This window comes from Naegleria lovaniensis (assembly GCF_003324165.1).
Source record: "Naegleria lovaniensis strain ATCC 30569 chromosome Unknown tig037, whole genome shotgun sequence".
Taxonomy (NCBI): domain Eukaryota; phylum Heterolobosea; class Eutetramitea; order Acrasida; family Naegleriidae; genus Naegleria; species Naegleria lovaniensis.
The window spans coordinates 183,608-209,071 of record NW_025407859.1 but is presented as its reverse complement, the minus strand read 5'-3'; the positions used below and the strand labels follow the sequence as shown (position 1 = coordinate 209,071).

General features: G+C 37.7%; 11 protein-coding genes across 11 annotated transcripts; 5 read left to right on the top strand and 6 right to left on the bottom strand.

Annotated features, from left to right (window-relative positions):
* Positions 1-382: 382 nt before the first annotated feature.
* C9374_009113 (uncharacterized protein) lies at positions 383-4,273 on the top strand (the record flags this gene model as incomplete). Its single annotated transcript, XM_044699265.1, has 7 exons — positions 383-546; positions 594-701; positions 1,008-1,521; positions 1,580-1,691; positions 1,773-1,973; positions 2,115-2,203; positions 2,333-4,273. 7 exons carry the CDS (start codon positions 383-385, stop codon positions 4,271-4,273), a joined length of 3,129 nt encoding a protein of 1,042 aa, XP_044544859.1.
* Positions 4,274-4,503: 230 nt separating this feature from the next.
* On the top strand, positions 4,504-5,277 carry C9374_009112 (uncharacterized protein; the record flags this gene model as incomplete). The annotated part of the gene is made up of 1 exon (XM_044699264.1): positions 4,504-5,277. One exon carries the CDS (start codon positions 4,504-4,506, stop codon positions 5,275-5,277), a length of 774 nt encoding a protein of 257 aa, XP_044544858.1.
* Positions 5,278-5,493: 216 nt separating this feature from the next.
* Positions 5,494-6,132, bottom strand: C9374_009111 (uncharacterized protein; the record flags this gene model as incomplete). The annotated part of the gene is made up of 1 exon (XM_044699263.1): positions 5,494-6,132. One exon carries the CDS (start codon positions 6,130-6,132, stop codon positions 5,494-5,496), a length of 639 nt encoding a protein of 212 aa, XP_044544857.1.
* A 240-nt stretch (positions 6,133-6,372) lies between these two features.
* On the top strand, positions 6,373-8,130 carry C9374_009110 (uncharacterized protein; the record flags this gene model as incomplete). Its single annotated transcript, XM_044699262.1, has 1 exon — positions 6,373-8,130. One exon carries the CDS (start codon positions 6,373-6,375, stop codon positions 8,128-8,130), a length of 1,758 nt encoding a protein of 585 aa, XP_044544856.1.
* Positions 8,131-8,228: 98 nt separating this feature from the next.
* C9374_009109 (uncharacterized protein) lies at positions 8,229-11,483 on the bottom strand (the record flags this gene model as incomplete). The annotated part of the gene is made up of 2 exons (XM_044699260.1): positions 8,229-9,650; positions 9,801-11,483. The coding sequence occupies 2 exons, from the start codon at positions 11,481-11,483 to the stop codon at positions 8,229-8,231; spliced, it is 3,105 nt and encodes a 1,034-aa protein (XP_044544855.1).
* Positions 11,484-12,088: 605 nt separating this feature from the next.
* C9374_009108 (uncharacterized protein) lies at positions 12,089-15,005 on the bottom strand (the record flags this gene model as incomplete). Its single annotated transcript, XM_044699259.1, has 3 exons — positions 12,089-13,936; positions 14,108-14,461; positions 14,538-15,005. 3 exons carry the CDS (start codon positions 15,003-15,005, stop codon positions 12,089-12,091), a joined length of 2,670 nt encoding a protein of 889 aa, XP_044544854.1.
* A 205-nt stretch (positions 15,006-15,210) lies between these two features.
* C9374_009107 (uncharacterized protein) lies at positions 15,211-17,007 on the bottom strand (the record flags this gene model as incomplete). The annotated part of the gene is made up of 1 exon (XM_044699258.1): positions 15,211-17,007. The coding sequence occupies one exon, from the start codon at positions 17,005-17,007 to the stop codon at positions 15,211-15,213; it is 1,797 nt and encodes a 598-aa protein (XP_044544853.1).
* A 285-nt stretch (positions 17,008-17,292) lies between these two features.
* On the top strand, positions 17,293-19,314 carry C9374_009106 (uncharacterized protein; the record flags this gene model as incomplete). The annotated part of the gene is made up of 1 exon (XM_044699257.1): positions 17,293-19,314. One exon carries the CDS (start codon positions 17,293-17,295, stop codon positions 19,312-19,314), a length of 2,022 nt encoding a protein of 673 aa, XP_044544852.1.
* A 101-nt stretch (positions 19,315-19,415) lies between these two features.
* On the top strand, positions 19,416-20,267 carry C9374_009105 (uncharacterized protein; the record flags this gene model as incomplete). The annotated part of the gene is made up of 1 exon (XM_044699256.1): positions 19,416-20,267. One exon carries the CDS (start codon positions 19,416-19,418, stop codon positions 20,265-20,267), a length of 852 nt encoding a protein of 283 aa, XP_044544851.1.
* A 185-nt stretch (positions 20,268-20,452) lies between these two features.
* C9374_009104 (uncharacterized protein) lies at positions 20,453-21,577 on the bottom strand (the record flags this gene model as incomplete). The annotated part of the gene is made up of 1 exon (XM_044699255.1): positions 20,453-21,577. The coding sequence occupies one exon, from the start codon at positions 21,575-21,577 to the stop codon at positions 20,453-20,455; it is 1,125 nt and encodes a 374-aa protein (XP_044544850.1).
* A 116-nt stretch (positions 21,578-21,693) lies between these two features.
* Positions 21,694-25,410, bottom strand: C9374_009103 (uncharacterized protein; the record flags this gene model as incomplete). Its single annotated transcript, XM_044699254.1, has 2 exons — positions 21,694-22,711; positions 23,105-25,410. The coding sequence occupies 2 exons, from the start codon at positions 25,408-25,410 to the stop codon at positions 21,694-21,696; spliced, it is 3,324 nt and encodes a 1,107-aa protein (XP_044544849.1).
* Between the last annotated feature and the right edge of the window lie 54 nt (positions 25,411-25,464).

The following is a 25,464-nucleotide window of genomic DNA, read 5'->3' as shown; positions in this document are numbered from 1 at the left end:
AGTTTACAAAAATCTATCCAATCAGAAAAATCACAAGTCGTCCAATCACCAAGCATTTGCAACAATCTGTGCTCACTCCTTTGGTTTCATTCCAATGTTCTGTTCATCATTCTTCCACACAATGTTGGATTGGAGCGTCCCGGTGATGTTGTATTTCTTGAACTGAGGTTGTGTTTTTATTCTTTCATCTTCCGCTCCACAGAGAAGGCAAATTCCTTTCACCATTGTCTAGACCTACGATTGCATCCATTCATTCTCTCATCATCAATGATCGATTGGTCATGAATGCTACTTCTAGGTTCAAGTCAGGCCAGAAAGAATGAATGAATGTGTCCTTCATCATCCACTCTCAACCACCGATTTAAATTTTCAAGTTTAAAAAATGAAAAGAGTTCGCGAGACATCAAACGCGGCTTCTTCCTCTGCTGACGCTCAAACAACAGGAGAGCAACCCAAGACGAAACAAGCAAAGACTACGACTCCTACTCTACAGCAACAACAGCCAACAACCGCACAAGCACAACAACAACAACAAAGTTCAACATCGTAAGTACCTGATTGTGGACAAAGCTTAAAGGTCAATTTGTGCTTAGAGTACAAGATGCGCTTGCTTATTTGGATCTGGTGAAGAAAACATATGCTAGCGAGCCTCATGTTTATTCTAGATTCTTGGAAATTATGAAGGAGTTCAAAAATCATGTGTAAGTATACAAGTCCTACGTTCTGATTGTGCCAACGAATACTTGATTTTTTGATAAATTGAAATTAATCATCATAATTCTGTTTTTTTGTGTACGTGAATTCTGACGGCAATGAAACACAACAACAACAATCAAATCACAATACCACAATCAATAACACCTCATTGGACGGTACCATCATCATGGTACACGAACACGACTTTTGATGACGTTTTTACAATTTACAATTATGAATGATGATATTATTGCGATACACGCCACCAAATTTATTATGATGAAACGTTATACATAATATTTGAACAATAGAATTGATACACCAGGCGTTATTCAGAAAGTATCAGAATTATTCAAGAATCATTCACATCTCATTCTAGGATTTAATTCTTTCCTTCCACCTGGATACAAGATTGTGCTGGAAAACAATGACCAAAGCATGAATGCAGCAGAGACTCAGCAGACATCGCCAACACCTTCCAATGCTTCACAAAGTATTATCCAAGGCAAAAAGAAAAAGAGATCTACATCGCCACCTCCCACTGCTGTGGGAGCTCCTCCACCCAAATCTAATGACAGAAGCATTGATTTTGATCAAGCCATTTCCTATGTTACCAAAATCAAGAAGAGATTTGCTGACAGCCCACAAACATACAAAGCATTTTTGGACATTTTGCACAACTACCAGAAGGAACAAACAACCATCAAGAAGGTGTATGAACAAGTTTCCGAGTTATTCAAGGATCATCAAGATTTGTTGGGTGAATTTGCTCAATTCCTTCCAATGCCAGATCAGTCAAAGAAGGCAAGAAAAGCTGCAAAGAAGGTTTGTATTTTAACTCGTGTCTTGCCAAATATTCATTTTGACATTATCACGATGACAGGGTACACCACCACAAGCAATATCCGGTCCAGCCGCAATATCAGATGAGAAGAAGCGAAGAACAGCTAGAACCACATCCAAACCTAAGCAACATGAGGACTTTGAGTATGAAGGTAAACATCATCTACATAATGATTCACACAATTTACACATACACATAACACCTAATTTTTCTTTGGATGAAACCAACGCAGAACCTCCACGCTTTTTTGTACAACTACGGGAAAGATTGGGTGATTATGAATACAACCAAATACTGAAGTGTATCAACATGTACACTTCCGACATTATTGACAGAAGTTCCTTGCTTGACATGATTAGTGAGAGTGAAGCTCTCAGAAAGAATGCAGATTTGTTTAAAAAGTTGAAGAAACTAATTTCTACAAATTCAATAGGTCAGATCATCCAATCATCACACACACTCACACACATGATTCACACTTCATTCTCTCTCAAACGTAAATTCACTTTTTTATTTTGAATTGTAATACTTACTAACTTTGTTTTATATATGACATGCTTTTATGAACAAACAGATGAGAGCTTGCTTAAGAGAGAAAAGGTTGTTCCTACCGATAGCAAATCATCCATTTATGGACCAAGTTACCGAGTTTTAAATAAGACTGTAAGTTGTTGAACAAGTGATGTTTGTGGAAAGGTTCCAATTATTTACTTGTATGAACCACTAAATCCCATGTGGACTTCTTCCTATTGAATCTACACAAATTGAAATACAATCATTGCAACGACACAGTATCCTGAACCAATATGCTCCGAGAGAACTGAATTATGCAATCAGGTATTGAATGATGAGTTTGTATCAGTTCCTGCAGGTAGCGAGGAAAGTAGGGATATTCAAAAGAAGAGTCAATTCGATGAAATTATTTTCCAATGTGAAGATGATAGAACCGAGCTTGATATTGTAATTGAACAAAATGAATCAACAATCAAATTCTTGGCTTATTACGCTGAGAAAATCAAAAACAACGAAGAACTTGCCTTTAACTATGAAGACATGAAGGACATTCATAGAGCAAGTATTAACAGAATCTATGCAGAGAAAGGTTCCGAAGTGCTTGAAGGACTTCGAAGAAATCCAGCTGTAGCGATTCCTCTTGTTTACAGAAGATTAAAACAAAAAGATGAGGAATGGAAAAAGGCAAGAAAGGAACTGAATAGATTCTGGAACGATATTTACCAAAAGAATTTCCAAAAGGCCATGGAAAGCCAATACAACGTCTTCAAACAAAACGAAAAGAAGAAGCTCAAACCCAAAGAGATACTCAGAGAAGTCAAAGAAAGACATGAGTATTGCCGACCAATGATATTTGAATTCCCAGATAGAAAAATTCATGACGATATTTATTATTTGCTTATCAATTTAACGAATGATTTGACTCCAGAGGAGGTCAGAGATATTAACATGTTATGGAAGGACTTCCTTATCCCATTCCTAGACTTGCAATCAACCGACTATGCCAAATCGGAAAAGTATGATGCTGTATTGAAAGAAGTGCCTGAGGGAGAACAGCCAAACTCGACACCCACTTGCTATTTTGTGGATTTATTCGAGCAAGACATTCCATCAGGAGATGGCACCAGTGCTGAATTTCCACCAATTGTCGAACAACAAATTAGCAAGCATGATAACAGATATAGAAACAATGTATTCTATGGCAATTCATTCTTCATGATATTCTTCCGCTATTATTGCGCTCTTTACGAAAAGCTTTACAGAGCAAAGCTGGCCAGCAAGAGAACAGCTCGAATGAGACAAAAGACGGTTGATACGGCTACAATCCTCAAAGAACACGATACTCTCCTCGAAAAGAGCAGCTTCAACAATGAAAAGAAGGAAAAGGAGAAGGAGAAGGTAATTGAAGAAATGGCCTCCAAGACCAATGGCGGTGATCACATGGAAATTGACTCGGACGTTAACAAGGTTGCAGACGACATTTATTCACAATTCTTGATAGTCATGATCAAATTCTTGAATGGCCTGGGAACATCTCAATCCTATGATGACGATTGCAGAAAACTTCTCGATCATGATTCATATGCCGTCTTTACATTTGATAGAGTTTTTGTCGAGTTCCAAAAGCACGTTTACTCCATGATGACCGACCATAGAGATTCTTGCTGTGAATTTTTACAATTATTCAAGTACGAAATGCAAAGAGTGAATAGGTTCCTTGACAACTCGTACCGTTTGAATGCTCAAAAACTAGTTGGTGATGAAGTGTGTTATGTATTAGAATACAGCAAGAGAAGTCAAAAATCGAGAATTGATGAAATTGACCCTCCTGAAGTTGACCTAGAAAAGATGGAAGCAGAAGAAAAGGCTCTGTGCTACGTACAAGAATTCTTGTTGTCTTCTCCTCCACCGGAATTGGCACACAAGAATAAGATCTTCCTTCAGAGAAACAAGAAAGCTAGTGTCGATCCACAAAGCATCATTGTTAGAAACAGACTAGAATGTAAAATATGTATAGCCACTTTCAAACTCTATTTTGTGGAAGACACTGAGGATTTCTTGTTCCGTAAGAGTAAGAAAGAGTCGAAACAGTCCAAACAAAACAGGGCAGAAAGGTGGAACAAAATTTGTGACCAACTTTTTGACAATTTACCAAAATCATATGGAAACTCAACACCAGAACAACAACCCTCAACAGCAATGGAAACCTCTAATGATTAATCTTCCTCTGCCAAAATTCCATTCTCTTAAAATACAACAATAAACCCACTAGCTCTCATTTAGGACTCTGAAAACTACAATATTACTGTCCATCTCAAACAGCAGTGAGCCCATTTTGTCAAAGTCTTGCTGATAGATGATTGTCTTTGGCTCATTACTTCCAGCGCCAAAAACAACCGTTAATTATTAAAATCAAAAAAAACTGTCACTACTCAAAAAAAACTCTTCACATGCCAAAATACACACCAACCAAAGAGGACACGAGATCACCACTCTCTCCTCACAACAACAACAACAACAATGGTAAATCCCCCAAATCACCATCGAACATTACCAAGCAACCCAACCGAGCCAGTTTTGCCACTCCACAATACTTTCCTCAAAAGATTTCCAAATTTTCTCCAAAATCAGCAAGCAAAGCTGCCATCACGAGTGCTGGCAAGAAGAAGAAATTCAACTTTGACAATCCAAAAGTCAAAAAGCTTTTGGATAAACTCTCAAAAAAGAACAACTCTCAAGAAGGAAGCGGAGTAGAATCCTCAAATTTGAATCGTCTAAAACGACTCTTATTCAGAAAGAAGAACAAACAAGCTCTTCAGAAAGACAAGGAAAACATGGAAACCGAATACACATTCACTGAATGTTCCGATGATGCCAATTCGTTATATTTTGGAACCGAGATGAGCAGTGAAGGAGAGCTTTCAGAAGAAGAACTCGATTTAACCTATGGTCTCGATCACTTGGACAATGGTATCATGATGTCTCCTCCCACGAAAAGACCATCTGCATTGGCAGCTTCATCTCGATCTTCCATTGCTTTCACAGGTTCTAACAGTGAGAGAAGGCCTGGTCTCTCCCTTCAACACTTGTTTACAAAGAGAAGAGAAGAACAAAAGAGAGCTGAAGAAATTATCGACAAGTTTGACATTAAGAAACAATTAGAGTCAGAAATGAGCGTTGCTGATACCATCTTTGGTAAATGGCAACGAGAGAATGTTCAATAATCAATTCTCAACAACAAGAAGAATTTAGAGTCTCTATGGTTCTAGTATTGACAAGAACCAGCAATCTATTGGTCTTTCTACATTGATCCTTGATTGATGAAGGTGTACTTTATCAATGATGACCACTACTAGAGGTTTTTCATTCTCGAGAAGAGCCACACACACATATATTCCATCCTCATCACCAATACAATGCTACAATACACTCCTATTTTGTCATGCATGATTCTCTTCTTTTACTTCCTTCACTTCTATGATTAAGGAAGGATTTCGTTCCAAATAACTTTCAACATTTTGTGAGAGTTTTTCAACTTTCTTTATCATTACTCCAAGCCTATTCTTCATGATATTTACATTACTTTGTACAGATTCCAACCATAATCCACTCGCTTCTGCTTCCTTATCCAATTGATGTTTCATGTTTTCAAATTCCTCTCGAAAGTGATCCTCTAAAGGATCATCAATTTCAAATTCAAAGCAAAATCGTTCAAGAGCCTCAAGTCGTTCCTCAATATTGTATTTGTCTTTGGGTTGAATCGAGAATGAATCGGAATGATCATCATCACCATCAATAATGGAAGCATTGGATTGGCTTGTCGTGATCAGAGATCTACTCATCATTGCTTGATGCATCTTCTCGGAATGATAATAAGAATCACCACTCAAAGGCTTGTCTTTCATTTCGGAAATTGGTTCATCTTTCTTAATTGAACGGGATTGAATTTCTTGAGGTTCATGGTTCGTTTGGTTGTTAGGATTGGAACCATCATTACTCGTAGTATTCAGTGTAGAATGAGTATTGGAAACAAAATTATTGAACACACTACTATAATTCAATCGTTTCCTAGTGATCATTTAAAGTTGGTTGCAAGCCTCTTCTTTGCTCAATATCGCACAAATGGTCAAAACTCTGTGATACTATAGTTCTGCAAAGTAATTCAATTTTTTGAACTTTTTGAATGAGGTTTTAAAGAATTTCAATCTTGTTATAAAAAGTACAATCATTCAACAAATGCTTTCAATCTAATATCAACATCATCATCATCATGCATCTTTGTTTTGCATTCATGAATTTTCATTCAGCCAATCAAAAAAATGTTTAAAGCCAGCACCACGGCACTCACGCGAGGCTCTTCTTCTCTCGTGTATTCATCATACTATCGGAATTTGTTTTATTCACGAGTATGGCATCGGTTCATGTTTAAATCAAAGAGTTGGATATGGAGGCATGGAGGAGTTGCAAAAGCCACCGAAGAAGTCATTTCTGCTTTTTATCCTCATTTAGAAGAATTATCAAAGAAGTGTGGAAGAGATTTGTTGTTGCCTTGGTTCATGTCCATTTCTCAATCCATTTCATTGGGTGGATTTTCCGAGAATAATCGAGTGAAGGAGATTTATTTCCATGGTGCGGATTACTTTAAATCATTATGGAATCATATCGATCGAGCAAAGAAGAGAGTATTTATTGATTGTTATACAATTTCAACAGACCAAACAGGAGATAAGACGCTAGTAAAGCTTATTGAAGCAGCACATCGAGGAGTTGAGGTTATATTGACTGTGGATGCCTTCGGAAGTTATCATATTGATTTTGAGAAGGAAGATTTAATCCAAGAATTAAAAGATGCAGGTGGAAAAGTGTTAAAATTTAATGAAAAGGATTTAAAGCTTATATATTTCTTTTTGAGACATCCAAGCAGGTCTCCCACACTGAGAAATCACAAAAAAGTGTGTGTGATTGATGATAAAATTGGCCTCATTGGAGGAATGAATATTGAAAATAGATACTCAAATCCTTTTGACAGACAAATGTATACTGAAGAACAATTAGAGAGGGAAATTACTGCAGAGGAAGGTGATAGAGGTGTTTTAGATGTGCCACCCGATGAAAACTTACTTGATGAATTGGACGAATATATTGAAAAGGGAAGATCCAACACGACCGATTTTAATGTACTCTTGTCTGGAATTGGAGATATGCGTGATTTACACTGTATGGTGGACGGACCGTGTGTATCTTACTTGACACTTTCTCTATTGTTTAGTTTGGAGCAATCGAATTCTAAATATGGTAAAGCATTAGCTTTGAATTTCCCTAAGGAGGATATTTGTACTGCCGACAGAGAATTTGAGCCAGAGTCATTGCAGGATTTCATTGAAGAGGCAGACGTACCAAAAGATATCAATCGTATGGAGTTTTCAAAGCAAGCCACAACAGCACAACAAACATCTTCAAATTCCATGAGCGAAGAACGAAGATTTTCTCAAGTTTTATTTTCAGATCCCAAAAAGCACAAAACTGCTCTGTATAAGAATATTTGTAATGTGATTAAGAATTCCACAAGTCATTGCTACATTTCTACGCCATACTTCTATCCTCCTGAGAGATTACGAGAGGCTTTAATAACTGCAAGGAAAAATGGCTGTGACGTGAGGCTATTAACATGTGGACGAAGTGACGTGCCAGGAATGAGGTACATAAGTACCTATATTTATGAAGATTATTTAAAACATGGTATAAGGGTTTATGAATATTTTGGCAAGACCCTCCATGCCAAATACATGACGATTGACGGATTTTTCACATCCATGGGCTCGTACAATCTTGACAAAATGAGTCTCGAAACAAATCTCGAAGTAGGAATTCAACACTATGACATTAAATTGGCTAAAGAGCTCGAAAAAGACTTTAAGCGAGAGTTGGAAGTCTCAAAAGAAATATTGCTTGAGGATTGGGAAAGGAGGCCCTTCAAACTGAAAATGATGGGATTTATTTGGTATTGGATTTATGAGCTGTTTGGACCAGAAGGAAAGTTGACATTCAAAAAGTGGGTTTTCAACAGTCATAAATAACAACTAATCCTTGGTTCGAGCTTTGCAATTATTTGTGTGTTACTATTTTAGAAAAGATTTTAATTTAAAAGAAAGGTCATTTAATGAAAAGGTTGTAATTAAGAAGAAAGGTCCATCAAATTTGGTGTTGATCGATCCTTCTCAATTGCTTCTTGATTTTGAACCTCATCATACTCGAATGCAATCTTAAAAACATCAGAGTAATAATCCACAAAATGCACTTTCACTCCTTCCGTAATTGTTTTATCCAGCTCGTCCCAATCTCTCCTGTTTCCTGCGGGCATAATGACCTGAGAAATTCCAGATCGTTTAGCAGCAATGACTTTTTCTTTCACTCCTCCAATTGTAAGAACTTTTCCTGTGATGGTCAACTCTCCAGTCATGGCAAGGTTATGCTTGACTGGCTTGTTCAATGCCAGGGACAATAATGAAGTAACCATGGTCACACCAGCAGATGGACCATCCTTTGGAGTAGCTCCTTCTGGAATGTGCATGTGAATATGTGTCTTTCTAAAGTAATCATTCTTTGGATCGATGCTGTAGAGATGATTCTTGGCATAGGTGTATGCAATGGATGTTGATTCTTTCATGACATCACCCATTTGACCTGTACATTTTAGAGATCCACTAGGAGGAGAGGGTGGTAATGGAGGGGAGGTTGTTGTTGCAGTTGTGCTGTCAGAGGATGTTGGAGCGTTGATAATCTCAGGTTCACTATACATCTTGTCTGCTACTGTTTCAATGTACAAGGTTGATCCTCCCATACTCGTCCAAGCAAGACCCATGGTGACACCTACAGGAGTTGTTAAATAATATCGATCAGATGTAAAGACTGGCTTTCCAACATATTCTTCCAAATCAGAATCTTTCAAATGGAAAATTGATGGTCTTTTTTGTGAAGTATCCTTTGCAATTTTTAGAGCTACTTTTCGACAAATCATTTCAATATGTTTTTCCAGGTTTCGAACACCAGCCTCTCTGCAATGTTCCTTAATGAGTTTCTCAATGAGAGAATCATCCAGAGTTAAGAGAGGTTTCTTGGTTTTTTTAGAAAGAAGACCAGTTTCTTCAACCTTCTTTGGAAGTAAATAATTTTTGGTAATGTGAAGTTTCTCATCCAAGACATAACCACTCAAACGAAGTACTTCCATTCTATCTAGAAGTGGACCTGGTATGGTGTCAAGAACGTTTGCTGTACAAATAAATAAAACATTACTGAGATCATAGGGAACGTCTAAATAGTGATCTACAAATGAATGATTTTGTTCGGGATCGAGCACTTCTAGCAATGCACTTGCTGGATCTCCTTGATGACTTCTACCCAATTTGTCAATTTCATCAATCATGATTACAGGATTGCTTGATTTGGCCAATTTCATGATATTAATCAGTTTACCTGGAATGGATCCAATGTAGGTTCTTCTGTGACCCTTAATTTCGCTCACATCGGTCAAGCCACCAACACTAAATCTATGGAATTCTCGATTGAGAGAAGCGGCAATCGATTTACCAATACTTGTCTTTATGTGGGTAAATGTGGGAAAAAGTGTGGAATGACAAAATGATAATCATACGATAATGATGATTTACATCAATGGTCGACACGTTCCATTGGATTCGTGATTCATTGCGATGTTAAAAAATCATATTTCTCATTTCATGTCACTTACCTTACCAACACCTGGAGGTCCAACAAGACACACAATTTTACCTTTCAGAGTATTCTTCAGTTTTCCGACTGCAATAAATTCTAAAATTCTTTCTTTAACCTTTTGTAAGCCATAGTGGTCTCGGTCGAGAATTTTGGCTGCACTTGCCAAATCAAAGTTTTCCTTAGAAAAGGATTGCCATGGAAGGCATGTCAACCAATCTAAATAATTTCTCACATTCGTGTATTCACTCGAGTGAGGATCGAGTGTTGAGAATTTGTTCAATTCGTCATCGAGTGTAGTTTTGATAATATCTGGTACGTTCTTCTTTTTGATTTCTTCGGCGAGAGAGCTGAATTTTTTGAACAACTCTTCTTTAGCATCCTTCTCCAATCCGAGCTCTTGTTTGATAATTTTCAATTGCTCAGTCAGATATAATTTACGTTGTTGCTTGTTGAGCTTTTCTTCGAGATTCTTTTGAATTTTTTCTTGAATCTTTTTCGTTTCAACCTCTGCTTTCAGAATTTCGAGAGATTTTACAAGTCGTTCTCGAATGTCTTGTGTTTGTAAAACATCTTGCAACTTGTCAGCATCATGTGATGATAAGATGGCTGCAATGTCACTCAATTCAGCTGGATCTGTATGATCCAACTGTTCCAGAATCATATTCAATTGCTCTCTTTGCACGGGGTCCAAACGAGATAAAAATTGCTTGATTTGACTGAAAATTTCCATCACATGTGCCTTAATACCAGGATCATTCTTGTCAACCTTCTTTGTTGGAAGTTCCTCAATTTTGGCTGACACTCTCTTTGCTTCTGGAACAGAGCCAGTAATTTTAATTCGACGGATGGCTGCAAAAACAACAGATGCACCACCTCTTGCAGGCACCACTCGTGTCACTTTGGCCAATGTACCCACTTGTTCCACGTCTTTAAGGGATGTAATATTTTGCAATTGATCTCTCTTATCAGAGTCTTTGACCAAGAAGAGACCAACAAGTTTATCATGAAATCCACTTTCCAACATGGACTGAATGAATTTCATGTCTGTGATGAATATTGGAATGATGGTTCCTGGAAATGCAGGTTTCTTATAGAGAGGAACAACTTCCACAACAGGAGGTGTTGGAGTAGCGAAAAAGCTTGCAATGGATTGTTCTGCTGGCTTTACCGGTTGTAGCTTGTTGTTGTTGCTTTGAGAGGAGTGTTGTTCGGGATGAACCACTTCCTTATTCTCTTGTTCCATTTCGTTTTCAAAGAGTTTTTCAATTTCCTTCTCGTGTTCGGCATCATCAATGACATCTTCATGAGTCGTTGCTGCTGCCGGTTCTTGATCCTCCTTTTTCTTTTTAGAAGAGGCTTCATAATCATCAAATCTACGATTAATTTCACTGGTTTTATCTTCCTCCTTGGTCTTGTCCTCTTCTTCCTTTGAAGGCTTCTTCTTTTTGGAATGATGCGAGTCAGAGTGGTTATCATCATCATCATTATTTCCTGGCTTGTTTGAAGCGAGTCGTACTAGACATGATGTTGAAAATGATTGCTTTAAGCTTGATGATTCGGGATTTAGGCTTTTCAATTGGAACATGTGATGGTTGAATTTAGTGTGAAGATTTGTGCCAATAGTGTTGTTATGACCACTAGCGGTTGAGGAGGAATGGATAGGATTGTTATTACTACTACTATTACTACTGCTGGTCATGGTAAAAGGAGGATGGTGCGCCGTGTATATTTTGAAGGATCTTGAAATTACATTCTGGTTACTGTTGCTGCCGATGAGCAAGCCATGTTTCCTGCTGATGGATGTAAATCGCTTCATCACTGCAACCCAGAAATTCTTCAATAAATGATTATCACAGGTATCGGAATTGCAAAATCCACACAAACGGAAGGATGCTTTTTTTATCAATCAAAATTGCTGCTTGATCATCCTTTTGCTTTTTGCATTAGAAGATGACGAGTTGCAATTCTTGTTCTGCTGAGTCCGATATGTGTGGGCTGCAAACCACATTTCTGTTAAATCTTCTGTTTTGCACAACAACAGTAGCAACCCTTTGAAAAACAAAATATTTTCCAGCCTCTTGAAAACAAAGAACAGAAAAAAAATTATCCGATGAGACGGAATCGAACCGCCGACCACAGGATGACTTGCTTGCTACAGTCCCATGCTCTACCAGCTGAGCTATCATCGGTTTACGGTAACTAATTCATTATCACATTTTTGAACTAACCGATTTAGCATTCTTAGGTGGTTTCTGAAAATTTGCTTCTTTTCAAAAGCATAATTACTGTACATAGATTTATTTGTTACTTCTTTTCAAAATTTCGAATGACTTCCAACACAGTTGATGTTCTACTCGTTCGTGTTGGTGAATTGGTTGGAGAATCAGTTGTTGTTGGTGAAGTTCTTGAGGATGACGACTGCGAAGAATTAAATCTACTTTTCAAATCATTCACAGAAACAGAAGGTGTTACAATGGGTGATGCTGTTGTTGCCTTTCCAAGCAAATTGGAACTACTCCCATTAAGGTGACCACTACTACCACTTTTTGTATCCATTCTAAAAGACTGCGAGCTATTATTACTACTCGCAGATTGTTGTTGCCCAACCCTTGGAGAGGATTGCAGAGGAGTACGTGACACGGCTTCATGATTCACTCCTGTTTTGGATCGAAATGAAGAAGTAGCAGCAGCAGCAGAGGGCACAACTCCCGATGGTTCCGTCATGATGTCTCTCAACTTTTGATACTTGTCATTTAAAAACTGTTCATAATGCAACAAGTGTTGAATTTGAGAATCGAATAATTGTTTCAATTGCAAGAGAGTAGCTTGTTTGTGTTCTGTGCCATTATTACTCTCTAAAAGATCCAATTCTCGAAATGCATATTCCATTTCTCGTTTGATGTCGAGGACCTGTTTTGGATAAATTTGATTTTTCAATTGATCTAATTCAGTTAATGAAGAAGAAGTCGGGTCATGGGCGAATCGAGAGACTGAAAAGGATTGTTGAATACCTCTGGAAATATTTTCTAACAATTTCACTTCCAATTCTCTGACTTTTCGTTCCGTCTCAATTTCTAATAATTTGATATAGGACTCTTCCATAACTTGTCGTTGTGACTTTCCACTTTCTACCAGTTCTAAATATTCCATTGGTTTTTTGAAAATTTCACTCAGCTCTTCATTGTTCTTTTGAGCTTCATTTTCCAAAGTTTGAATGTAATTGGAAATGATCCTTCGCCGACACTGTGATTGAGCATCTTCCATCTCTTTCAATACTAATTGAACGGGTCCGGTTTTTGCGTAAATTTGTTTGTTATACTCTTCGAGACCTGTGAGTGCCTTACTCACAATATTCTTATCGGAGAGTAACAAATTGATATCTGTGGTTGGAATGTGTGTGGGTAATGAGAAGTTTGAATTTTTCCTACTAACAGATCCATTCTGCAATTCTGAATCAAGATCATCCTGAAGAGATGCATCTGCTTGCTGTGAGAGGAAAGTTTTTCGTGTGAAATAATCGATAGCTCCCATGAGTATGGTTTCAATTTCAACAACTTCAGGGCTCTTGATTAACAGAGTCGAGTCAAATATTGGCTCTGGTTGTTTTAACACAATGCTCAATAACTCTCCATTCGCTGAAAAGGTCACAATATTTGAAAATAAAGTACTAAATATGATACACTTATCTTTGGGATGAATGAGACATAGACTCTTGTCGTCAATACCCAAAATATTTTCTTTCCAATGGTTATTGGTGGTCGAGAACGAGTCATTCTCACTATTTCCTTCTTTCTTTGTTGTGTCTTGTGAGGATTGAACATGATACAAATTAAATCTGAAAAATGGATGTTGTGAACATAAATTCACAAATTCACATTGAGCATCCATGGTATTGAGATGTTTGTGTCGTTGCAATCGAGTCACAAATTTTTTCTTCATCTTTGTCTTGAGTTTTGAACTTGATTGAATTTCACTGTAAATATAGGGAGGAACGAGAGGTTCAAATTTTGAAACATCCTCACAATCAAGATAGGATTTCATGTCTCTATTTTCAGCAATCACTGAGAGAGCGACAAGTTTTGATAAATCATTTCTTTGAGGTCTATCTTCGATATTGTATGACAGTTTTCCATTCATGACACGTTCCTTACTCTGTTGTGATCATGGATTTTCAATTTTTTAAATGGAATATTATCAGTAGTAGTAGTAGTTTGATTTGGATCACACAATTTGATATTCCATTTCATTCCAAATTTTCCACGATGCACATGTTCACAAAGGTCACCAATTTTCTTTCACAAAAATTCGCGAGCAACAACATACCTCATTATAAGTGAGTGACAAGGTCAATGTATTCAATTTTAAATCCATTTTCTTTTCCAATAGTAACCCAATGGTAAAATTATACTTTTTAGCAAGTCTCAATTTACACTTGTCATCCAAAATAACATGTTGTTCTCTCAATGTCAATGAAGGTTTTAACCATTGATTTGTTTTTTCATCTTTTACAGAAAAGTCATCCATGAATTCTCTTTTTATCATGAAAGAATTTGCAATTTCTTGTGTAATTTGATTCACAGTTTTCAATTCAAGAATATCCACTGATTTTGCAAATTGTTGATCAATATCGAATTGAACTTGAGTTTTCTTTTTGAGAAACACACATTCTATGGTGCACTTTTAAAATGTGAAACCAATCAATCAATGGAACCACGTGAACAATTGTGATGAATGGACAGAATTTCATACTTACTGATCCTTTTAATTTCAAATCATTAAAAGTGAGTCCATAATTAAAAATCCAGTCACCTCTCGAACACGAGTTGTTGCTATTATTCATGTCTCCTCTCACTACGAACGTGGCATACTTTTCTTTGAAGGCTGCTAATGGATCCGAATGGCTCGATGATGACAAGTGACTCGCGACATCAAATCCGAGCAATGGCAACACTTTTTCATGAACAAAATTTTGCAAAGTATCACTTGGAAAACATATCAATTGTGTCGAGTGTTGTGATATCGATTGTTGTTGTTGGAGCGAGGTGTATTGTTTTTCATATTTGAGTTGAACGGTGAGTGTGGATTTGTGTTTGATCTTGATACTCGGTGCAGTGGTGGGAGAGGAGCGATTAGAAGAAGGAGAAGAGGATGAGTCGCCCGACGATGATGATGTGTTGTTGTTCTTGGCGACTGCTTTTCGGATAAAGTCCAAGGGTGGCATTTGTTCTGTGTGTGGAATTTTTTTAATGACATGAAACAACAAGTCGTGTTTTCTGGTAGAGTGTGAGGAAGAAGGATAATGAGACAATCAGGGAAATAAGAGATTTTAATCAAATTGTCAGGTTCAAAGTGATTCGGAATTGGCGAAACGTTTTTAATTAAAGGTCAAGTACGTCAGCAACATTCAAGAAGTAGAAAAAAATGTATTACATTCTGAAAACGCCAAATTGTGTTGGTTGTTCAATTGGAGCATTTTCACATGCACTCAAACTCAAACCAATCACTCTTCTTGTGTCACGTGGATCAATAACACCATCATCCCACAATCTAGCACTTGAATAATATGGATGGCCTTCATGTTCATACTTGGCTCTAATACCGTTCTTAAATGTCTCAATTTCACTTTCTGGAACTTCTTTACCGCTTCTCTTCAGACCTTCTTGTCTCACTTGAGAGAGAACAGAAGCAGCTTGTTCACCACCCATGACAGAAATTCTTGAATTGGGCCACATGTACAAAAATCTTGGGTTGTAAGCTCTTCCACACATTCCATAATTACCTGCACCAAAACTACCACCAATCAAAACTGTAATCTTTGGAACTTTTGCATTGGCAACAGCCATCACCATCTTAGCACCATCTTTTGCAATACCACCATTTTCATATTGTTTACCAACCATGAAACCAGTAATGTTTTGAAGGAAGAGAAGTGGAATACCTCTCTGGCAACACAACTCAATAAAGTGAGCTCCCTTTTGAGCAGATGAAGAGAACAAAATTCCATTGTTGGCAACAATACCTACTGGCTTGCCATAAATTTTGGCAAAGCCACTCACCAATGTTGTACCATATAATTGCTTGAATTCATCAAATCGACTTCCATCAACAATACGTGCAATAATATCTCTGATGTCAAAATTCTTTCTACCATCGCGAGGAATGATACCCAAAATATCGTCAGCACTGTATTTTGGTTCTTCAAATTCAGTAGGAATTTGATTTCTGTTGCTATTATTTTGTCCCAAAAAGTCCTTCTTCTTCATGTTCAAATTTGCAACAATTCTTCTTGTTAAATAAATAGCTTCTGTTTCATCATTGGCATAATAATCGGTGACACCACTTTGTCTACAGTGAACATCAGCACCACCCAATTCCTCATCAGTCACTTCCTCACCAGTTGCTGCCTTAACCAATGGTGGACCACCCAAATAAATAGTACCATTTCCTTTCACAATAATACTTTCATCAGCCATGGCAGGAACATAGGCACCACCAGCAGTACATTTGCCCATAACAACTGCAATTTGAGGAATACCTTTAGCACTCATTTGAGCTTGATTATAGAAAATTCTACCAAAGTGCATCTTATCTGGGAACACGTCGGCTTGATATTCCAAGTTAGCACCACCGCTGTCAGCCACATAGATACATGGCAAATTGTTTTGTTCAGCAATTTCTTGTGCTCTTAAATGTTTCTTGACAGTGATTGGATAGTAGGTACCTCCTTTCACAGTAGCGTCATTGGCAACAATCACACACAACTGATCATGAATTTTACCAATACCAGTAATAATACCACCTGCTGGTACTTCATCCTTTCCATATAATTGATAGCCAGCTAATTGACTGAACTCAAGGAATGGAGATCCATCATCGAGCATTCGATTAATACGATCTCGGACCAAAAGCTTATTTCTATCAGTATGCATCTTTCTGTACTTTTCACCGCCTCCCAACTTTATCTTTTCAATGACATTCTTCAAATCATTGACACCTGTAATATTGTGAGCATAGTTCTGTTTAAATTCAGAGTCGCGTTGAATATTGTTTGGAAGGACGTTGTGTGTGGTCTCTGCACTTGTAATACTATGATAAAATCTATGATGATGGGATGTTGTGGTTGATGATGAGAGAGCAGCAACAGACAACTTGCCCGATGAAGAGACACCGTTGCGCAAGGACGATGATGAAGCCAATAATTTGGCACGAGTTTGCTGGAGCATTTTTTTTGTAAAGTTCGGCTCAGTCCTAAGCCACCACTCAATGATTATCATGCAGTTTTGATTGAAGAGCAGGAACAATTCTATGTTAATCATTGACCGATTTGAATGATCATAGGTCCTGCCTCCACGTTTCTTTATCGAAAACAAGAGGAGTAGTCGACGACAAATTGATAGAGCAAGAAAAAATTTGCAATAGTGATGATGGCAAGAAATGTGTTGCTTTTGAGTGGAGGTTCCACTCGGAGGTTGTTGTTTTTGCAGCATCATTATCAACATTCTCATCCAATGGAAATAACAATAGTGATGGGAAGAATGATGAAATCAAGGGTTGGGTCTTGGATCAAGTCGACTTGTCGTTCTGAAAATTTTAATAACCAACACTGCCGTGCTTTTTCTTCCAAGATAACAACTTCGGAGCAAACTGTTTCATCATCAAAATCACCTGCAACATCATTGGACAGTGAAAAGGAGTATTCAAAGATCGGAAATTCTAATGACAACAACAAGGGAGGAGCTCGTTCCGTAAACATCATTGAAAAATTATTAACATCCCAAAATCAACAAGAACTTAACAATAATTTATTAACGATATGTAATCAAAGTGATATTACAGAAGAAAGATTGACTGCTGTACTATATCAGAATAATATTATTCAAAAATTTGGGCCATCCTCTCTGTTGATTTTAATGCAATTTTATGCGAAAAAAGGAAATGCTCCGAAAGTGAAAGAATTGTTTCAACTCATTGCAAATCCTGATGATGACATGAAAAAGTCATTGGTTCATTTATTGGCATTGGCAGGAAGCTCTTTGAAATCCAAATCTACCACTCAAGGCTCTCTTAATCCGAAAACAGCAACCAATCTCATGAAATCAATTCCCTCTAATTTACAAATTGCACACAAGAGAAGCATTTCAGAGCTTAAAGAAGTAGAGGACGCTCTAAAAAAGAAGAAGGATTGTGTGTCATATACTCACAGTGTTGTGATTGATGCTATGGCTCTCAGAGGAAGCATGACTCAAGCAGAAAAGTATTTTCAAGATATTCAACATGTTAACACTGAGGTTCTTAATTCCATGATGGATGGCTGGATTCGAATGCTGAAAACATCAGATACGCAAGATGGTGCTCAGCTACGCCTGGTCAAGGAAAGAGTACAATATTATTTCAACTTGTTCGATATCTACAAAGTTAATAGAGACTCCAGGACATATGTATATTTATTGAAATGTCAGTTTTTGGAGCTTCAAGTTGAAGGCAAAGCCGAAACGATGAACTCGATCCATGAAAGTATTGAAAGAATGGTTAAAACGGACCGTATCGTTCCAGATTCATATTTCATTTCTACATTTATTGCAAGGTTGTCTACCATTCCTGCAAAAGCAAAGATCAAGAAATTGTATTACATTTACAAAAATTTTCTAGGCAAAGCTACACAAAGTGACACCTCTAAATTGTCACTGTTACAAATTTTAGCTGGTGCAAAGTGTATTCCAGAAGCCTTATCTCTATTTGAACAAGTCAAAAACAATTCTTCCTCTCCACAAAGAACCCAATACTACGATACAATGATCACCATGTTTATAGAGAGTAGTGATTTTGAACCTGCCTTTGTTCTCTTTGAAGAAATGGTGCGAAAGAAAATACCACGATCAGAAAATACCTACCTCTCATTAATTTCACATTTCAGCAAGCTCTCTGACCATAAAACAGTAACCAAATTTTACGATGCAATGGTCAAGGAGGGTATAAAACCCAACGAAGAAATTTTGGGTCATGTCATTACAAGTCTCATGTACACCAAAAGTAAGGAAGAGGCTCTCAAGATTGTCCAACTCGCAGAGCAAGAGAACAAAATTACATCCAGTAATTGTACTTCATTCATTAGAGCATACGGATATCTTGGTGCACTCGAGAGAGCAGAGAGCGTATTTAAAATGTTCAAAGATACCAAACAATTGAGAGTCTACAATGAAATGCTTTATACCTATGTTTGGCTATTGTGTGTGGAAGATGCCATCACTCTCTATTTAAACTTTCCAATGAAGGGAGACATTTTTACCTATGAAACCTTAATAGAGGCATTGGGTATGGTTCGCGAATATGATGCCATTCTGGACACACACCAAATCATGCTTCAGCTTAACATTATTCCATCATACAAGTATTACGATCAATTGATATCCATATTAACCAAAGAGACTCCGAGTGAAAGCGTCAAGCAATTTCTTGGCACACTTCCCACTGAAATGTCACGTTTCAAAATTGAAAATGTCGAACAACTCATATTGAAAATTCTCTTCTAAACACATCAATGATGTGCGTGAGCAGTTGTAATTGTTAGCTCAAAGTAAAGGGTCCTTGAGATCATTCACGTTCAATTTTTTAAATTTTTTCAAAACAAAAAATGTCGCACACAAGCACCTCCAAGAAGTATCGCAATGTACCGAATAAATTACCTCCACAGATTCAAGCATTATTTGCTCCGGGACCTCCACTGATCCAACTTCCTGCTATTGATGAAAGGAGAAGGAAGCGATCAAAGCACTCGGAATTAACCGGAATTTCTGGTTGTGTTGATAAATTTGAACAAGAAGAAGTACAATATGATGCCGAAGGACAAAAGATTCGGACCACAAAATATGAAATGCCTGAATCAAGAAGAAAACGAAAAGAGAGAATAAAAAGAGAAAACGCTGAAAAAGCAGAGAAGGAATTGAGAAAAGCCTTGCAGAGTTGGGATCCGAACAATGATACAAAAGCAACTTCGGAACCTTTCAATACTTTATTTATTGCCAAGATGAATTATGAAACTACAGAGGAAACACTCAGAAATGCGTTCAGTAAATTTGGTCCAATCAAAGCAGTGCGAGTAGTGAGAGATTCCAGCACTGGCAAATCCCGAGGTTATGCCTTTATTGAATTTGAAAAGCATGAAGACATGAGAGATGCCTATAATCGAGGTGATGGAATGGAAATTGATCAGTGGAGAGTAATGGTTGATGTGGAGCGTGGCAGAACTGTAAAAGATTGGAAACCGAGACGATTAGGAGGAGGTTTAGGTAATTCTAGAGAGCCACTTCCACCAGTTGTTGAAGAAAAACAAGAAGAACGTCCCCATGACTCTGGATTTCGTAGAGGTGGAAGAGGTGGCTTCAGAGGAGGAAGAGGTGGAGGTGGATTTCGTAGGGGCTATGACAGAGGTGGCGATGATCATCGAAGAGATCGAGGTTACAAGAGAAACTATGACGATAGGTAGAAGAGTGTTTTTAACGAGACTCAATTTTTGTTTTTTACACAAGCTCAAAGGTAGGTATAATTCATTATTGTTAACAAATTATTATTCACATGAGGTATGTGGTAAGAGTTATTTATTTCACCTTACTGTTAATAACCACAAATTAAAGATTATTTTTGAAATCGATCAACAAAATGACTCAAGCATCACATTTTTGAATTGTTCTCCCTAATAATCTTTTCGAGAAATGCAATGATCTTTTCAGTTATTTGATTAACAGCCTCCTTAGCAGATGTATTATCATCAATCATAATAATACTACTGACAAACAAAATATTAGCATCTGTCAAAGGATTCACAACCTTATTGAAATCAGATTGTTTTTTCTTGAGGCATAATTGATAATTACCAATTTTTAAAAAAGCTCCAGAGCCTTCTTTTTTCTTCAAATCTGAAGGTTTTTTTCTAATCTGGACCAAATCATAATCATCCATTGAGCAAATGTCAAATGATGGTGCTGCGCCTGAGGTTCTCATGTCATAAAAGTGAACAATTTTAAGAGTGACTTCAAACGACTTGGCCAGTTGTGTCATTTCAACCTTTTGCGTGTCCTTAGATTGATCGAGTTGCCGTTGTATCTTTTGTTGCCATCCATTAGCTCCTCCCAAGTCTTTGGCCTTACATTGCGTCTTGTAAAGCTGATGCACATTGGTTCCACTATCTCCTCTTAGTGTTTGCTTAATAGTCTCGAGTATGGGTTTGAATGAGACTTTTTGGGAACCAGTGAGAACAAGTATGATAATATAATTATGCCACACATCGATGAGAGTTTCAATACATGTCAATGTAACATGATGCAACGTGTTTGAAAAGAGTTCCTTTTCTTCCTCTCTACATTGATATATGGCCAACAGGAGCATCATAATCACAAGTGAGGCTTCACGTCCTGCTTTCTGGAAATAATGTTCAGTAATATAATGAATCACATGAAGCTTGTTGATGAGAACTGGATCCATCTTTTCTCTTTCCTCCTTCTTCTTTAAAGTTGATAACGCTTGATAAAGAGGATTCATGAAATTATTCACAAATTCTAATTGTGTCATTGAGGTCTCGGATGCCAATTCTTCCAACATTTTCCCATAATTTCGTTGTGCATGAGAAGTGCGAATGGTGGTAACGTCTGTCTTTGGACGGGAGATGTAAATACATTCAAAGATCAATGAAAAACAATCTTCTTTCAAATCTTGAGACATTTCAATCCATTGTTGCATGGCATTCATAGTTGTGTCTTCTTTGAAATATTTACCAAATTCCAACTTTAAAAGATCCATTGAAGATAAATCTCTTCCACGGCAATTCAAAGTACTGAAAATAACAAACTCATTTTCACCTTCTGTTCTAACTAAATTTCAGAGGGAAATCCTATCTCAGCCGCAAAAATCCTGTTTCAACCGGATGCCAAAGGATTCTGTTGATTGCATCCGAAAATAATTTCGGCAGCGAGGACTATCCTGGCTGAATGGCTGTTTGCTGCGGCTGCAGGTTTGAAAGGGCCCTCATTCTTAAATTTCTTTTTCAAGAAATATCTGGTACAAAGTAGATTTTTAGCGATTTGGCGTGTGGATTGTGAATAAATAATTTCCTTCTGTTCCAAGTCATCCAAATATTCATTAAACTTGTTCTTTTTTGTAATCTGATCAGAAATGTTCTTAAAAAATTCACCGTCAACGAGGTACTTGTTGAAGAAAATGTTGTCACTTGAAACTTGGCGATCATTTTCAATCAAAATTCGTTCTTGTTGCTTGTGCCAGGATTTTTCTGATCTCAAGTAACGATTAATATCTGTTGCCGCTGCATGTGCAGGATCAATGAGAGAACGTAGAGCTGTAAAAATGATACAGAGTGAAATTAATCTCTGCTGTCCGTCAATAATCGACTCGAGTGTATATGGTGTGAGATTGTCCTTAAGAAGCCGAGAAGTGTTTTTCAACAATATGTTTCCCAAGAAATATCTTCGATCTTGTCGATCCAAAGCTTCTGAAATATCTTGACACAACTTGATCACATCTTCAGGTTCCCATTCATAGGGTCTTTGAATCGGTGGGATGACATATAAAAATTTGCTAAATATTTCGCTAATACTTTCGCATGTGCATTGGAATGCGTTCGTTGGCATTGGAATTGGTATCGCCTTTGGTTTAGCGCTTGAAGAGGATGATGTAATTGAGGAGGATGAGGAACCAACGACATTGGTTGAATTTAGCACAGAACTTGACGCCAATGAGGATGAACCTTTGGATGTACGTTTCTTCTTGGTCGAAGATTCAGTTGGAGATGCTTGTGGAAGCATAGCTTGACGATCATCATTTTCTTCATCATATTTGGCAGTAATGTTTTTGGTTTTTTCTGGAGGTGGAGTCTTTCTCTTTCCTGTCGATGAAGGTGAGGGTTGTGGTGATGATGAACTGGGGGTGGATGTCCCTTAGGTTTGCTTTTTCTTCTTGGGTGTGGTGGTTTGCTTTGGAGCCATTTTTTTGAGCGAGTGTCAAAATGTTCGCTTGTGTTGAGAAATTAAATGATGAAAGATGACGTGAATGATGAAGTGTTTGAATTGTGACCACAAGTCGTCAATACAACAACTCGTCATCGTTGAAACCAATGATGCTCTAAAAGATGACAGCCAACGCATGATGCGTAGATGTGTGACCACTTGTCATAACTCGTCATCTTTGAAAAACAGTTACCTTCACCGTAGATACCTATGTCTTTACTTGGATGTGTCAAGTCTTTGAATAAATAGGTGGTTTTATTGAGTGAAATAAATATTGTGCTCATGAAACACCACTCTGAAATGTTACTCCAAAACAGCCAAAACAGCTTCACCTTGAACCAAATCTCCAACACTATAAGGTAAACTCTTAATAACACCATCTTTTGGTGCAACAATCTTGTGTTCCATCTTCATGGCCTCCATGACGAGGATAGTATCTCCCTTGACAATCTTGTCGCCTTCCTTGGCCATAACAGCTGTGACTTTTCCAGGCATTGGACTCTTTAAGGATCCCATGTGAGCTCCTCCCTTTTGTTCAAATGCAGCCAAAACTGGGACAATTTCATATCGTTGACCATCTCTGGTGAAAATGTAAATGGTCTTTTGGTCATTACTGAATGCAAGAGTACTGTGGAACTTTCTATCATCAACAAATGCAACAATTTCCTTTGTTGTGGCATCGTAGGCTCCACTCACAACATGAGTATTGTTTCCAATTTTCATGACAAACTTAGTTGTTGAGGTTGGATCCCACAAGTGTTCAACACTCACTGAAACCACTTGATCCTTATTGTATGGATGGTGGAACTCAAAGTTCTCATCATGGTTATGATTGAATCTCAGACCTTTGAGAAGATCAAATGGATCGCTTGATCGAGTTGTGTGACGGTCATTTCTAACAATTAAGGAGAGAGTAGCCAACAAGAAGATGGAATCATCAATCGTCTTTTCTGGGAAAAGCTCATTGTAATACTTTTGAATAAAGTGAGTCTCCAATTCAACATTTCTAAATCTTTGATTGGTAGCCAATCTCTTCAAAAATTCAATGTTTGTTGTCAATCCAGAAATATGATATCTGTTCAAGCATGAAACCAATTTACGGAGAGCCAATTCTCTATTTTCTCCCCAAACCACAAGTTTTGCAATCATTGGGTCATAATAAATAGAAACCTCATCGCCTTGTCTCACTCCAGTTTCAACTCTAACTTCACCCTCAACTTCCTCAGGAGGACTCAAATAACGTAATGTACCAGTTCCAGGCAAGAAATTGTTTTCTGGGTTTTCAGCATAAATACGAGCTTCAAATGAGTGACCTCGTCTCTTCAAATCTTTCTGGAGTAAAGGTAATCTATTGCCTGATGCAACTTCAATTTGCCATTCGACTAAATCTTGTCCTGTAATCATTTCAGTCACAGGGTGCTCAACTTGAAGTCGTGTATTCATTTCCATAAAGTAATATTTCTGGTCATCATTGTCCATGATAAATTCAACAGTACCAGCACCAACATAGCCGACAGCACGAGCGGCATCTACAGCACTTTCACCCATGGCCTTTCTGACAGCATCGTCCAATCCTGGTGCAGGTGCTTCTTCAATAATCTTTTGATGTCTTCTCTGAACAGAGCAATCTCTTTCAAAGAGATAGACACAATTTCCGAGAGTATCTGCAAAAACTTGAATTTCAATGTGACGAGGAGTTTGAATATATTTCTCAATCAATACCCGGTCATCACCAAAGGATGCTTTCGATTCACGTTTTGCCGAAGACAAAGCTTCTTTGAATTCCTTTTCACTCTTGGCCAATTTCATTCCCTTTCCTCCTCCTCCCATCACTGCTTTAATCAAAACTGGAAAGCCAATCTTCTTTGCCTCTTCTAACAATTTCTCTTCTCCCTGTTCATCACCATGATAGCCCGGAACGACTGGAACCTTGGCCTTTTCCATAATTTTCTTACTTTCACTCTTTGAGCCCATCGCAATGATTGCTCCTTCAGGTGGTCCAATAAACACAATTCTATTCTTTGCACAAAGGCTAGCAAAATTGGCGTTTTCAGAGAGGAAACCATAACCTGGATGAATGGCTTGAGCTCCACTCTTCTTGGCAATTTCAATAATCTTCTCACCCAATAGATAGGATCGGCTAGATTCAGGTGGACCTAACAAGTAGGCTTCATCAGCCATTGCTACATGCATGGAATTGGCATCGGCTTCACTATACACTGCAACCGTTTGAATACCGAGCTTTTTAGCTGTTTTAATCACTCTGCAGGCAATTTCACCTCTGTTGGCGATGAGAATCTTATCAAAGAGTGGTTTCTTGACTTCTTCTCTTGTTACAGATTGATTGGTATGGTAGGATGAAGAGATGGGTTGTGTTCTTGATAAGCCACGAACAAGCAACGCAGAGGCATGAGAAGAATTTACGTTCATCATCATCATGGAGCGAGAGGATGATGAAAATAAACAATTCTTGGTTGTGCCATGACGATCATGCATCGTACTTGTCGAGTAGTGCAACTTGGCTCCGGAAGTTGTTGTTGTGTGTGATGAATTTGTTGAAATGCTTCTGGAGGCAGAGGTAACAGATTTTCTAATCATTTTTGATGATTTCATTTTTTTTGTAACGTCGGGCTCAGCAAAGTCTGAAAAAGAGCCAAAATTTGAAAG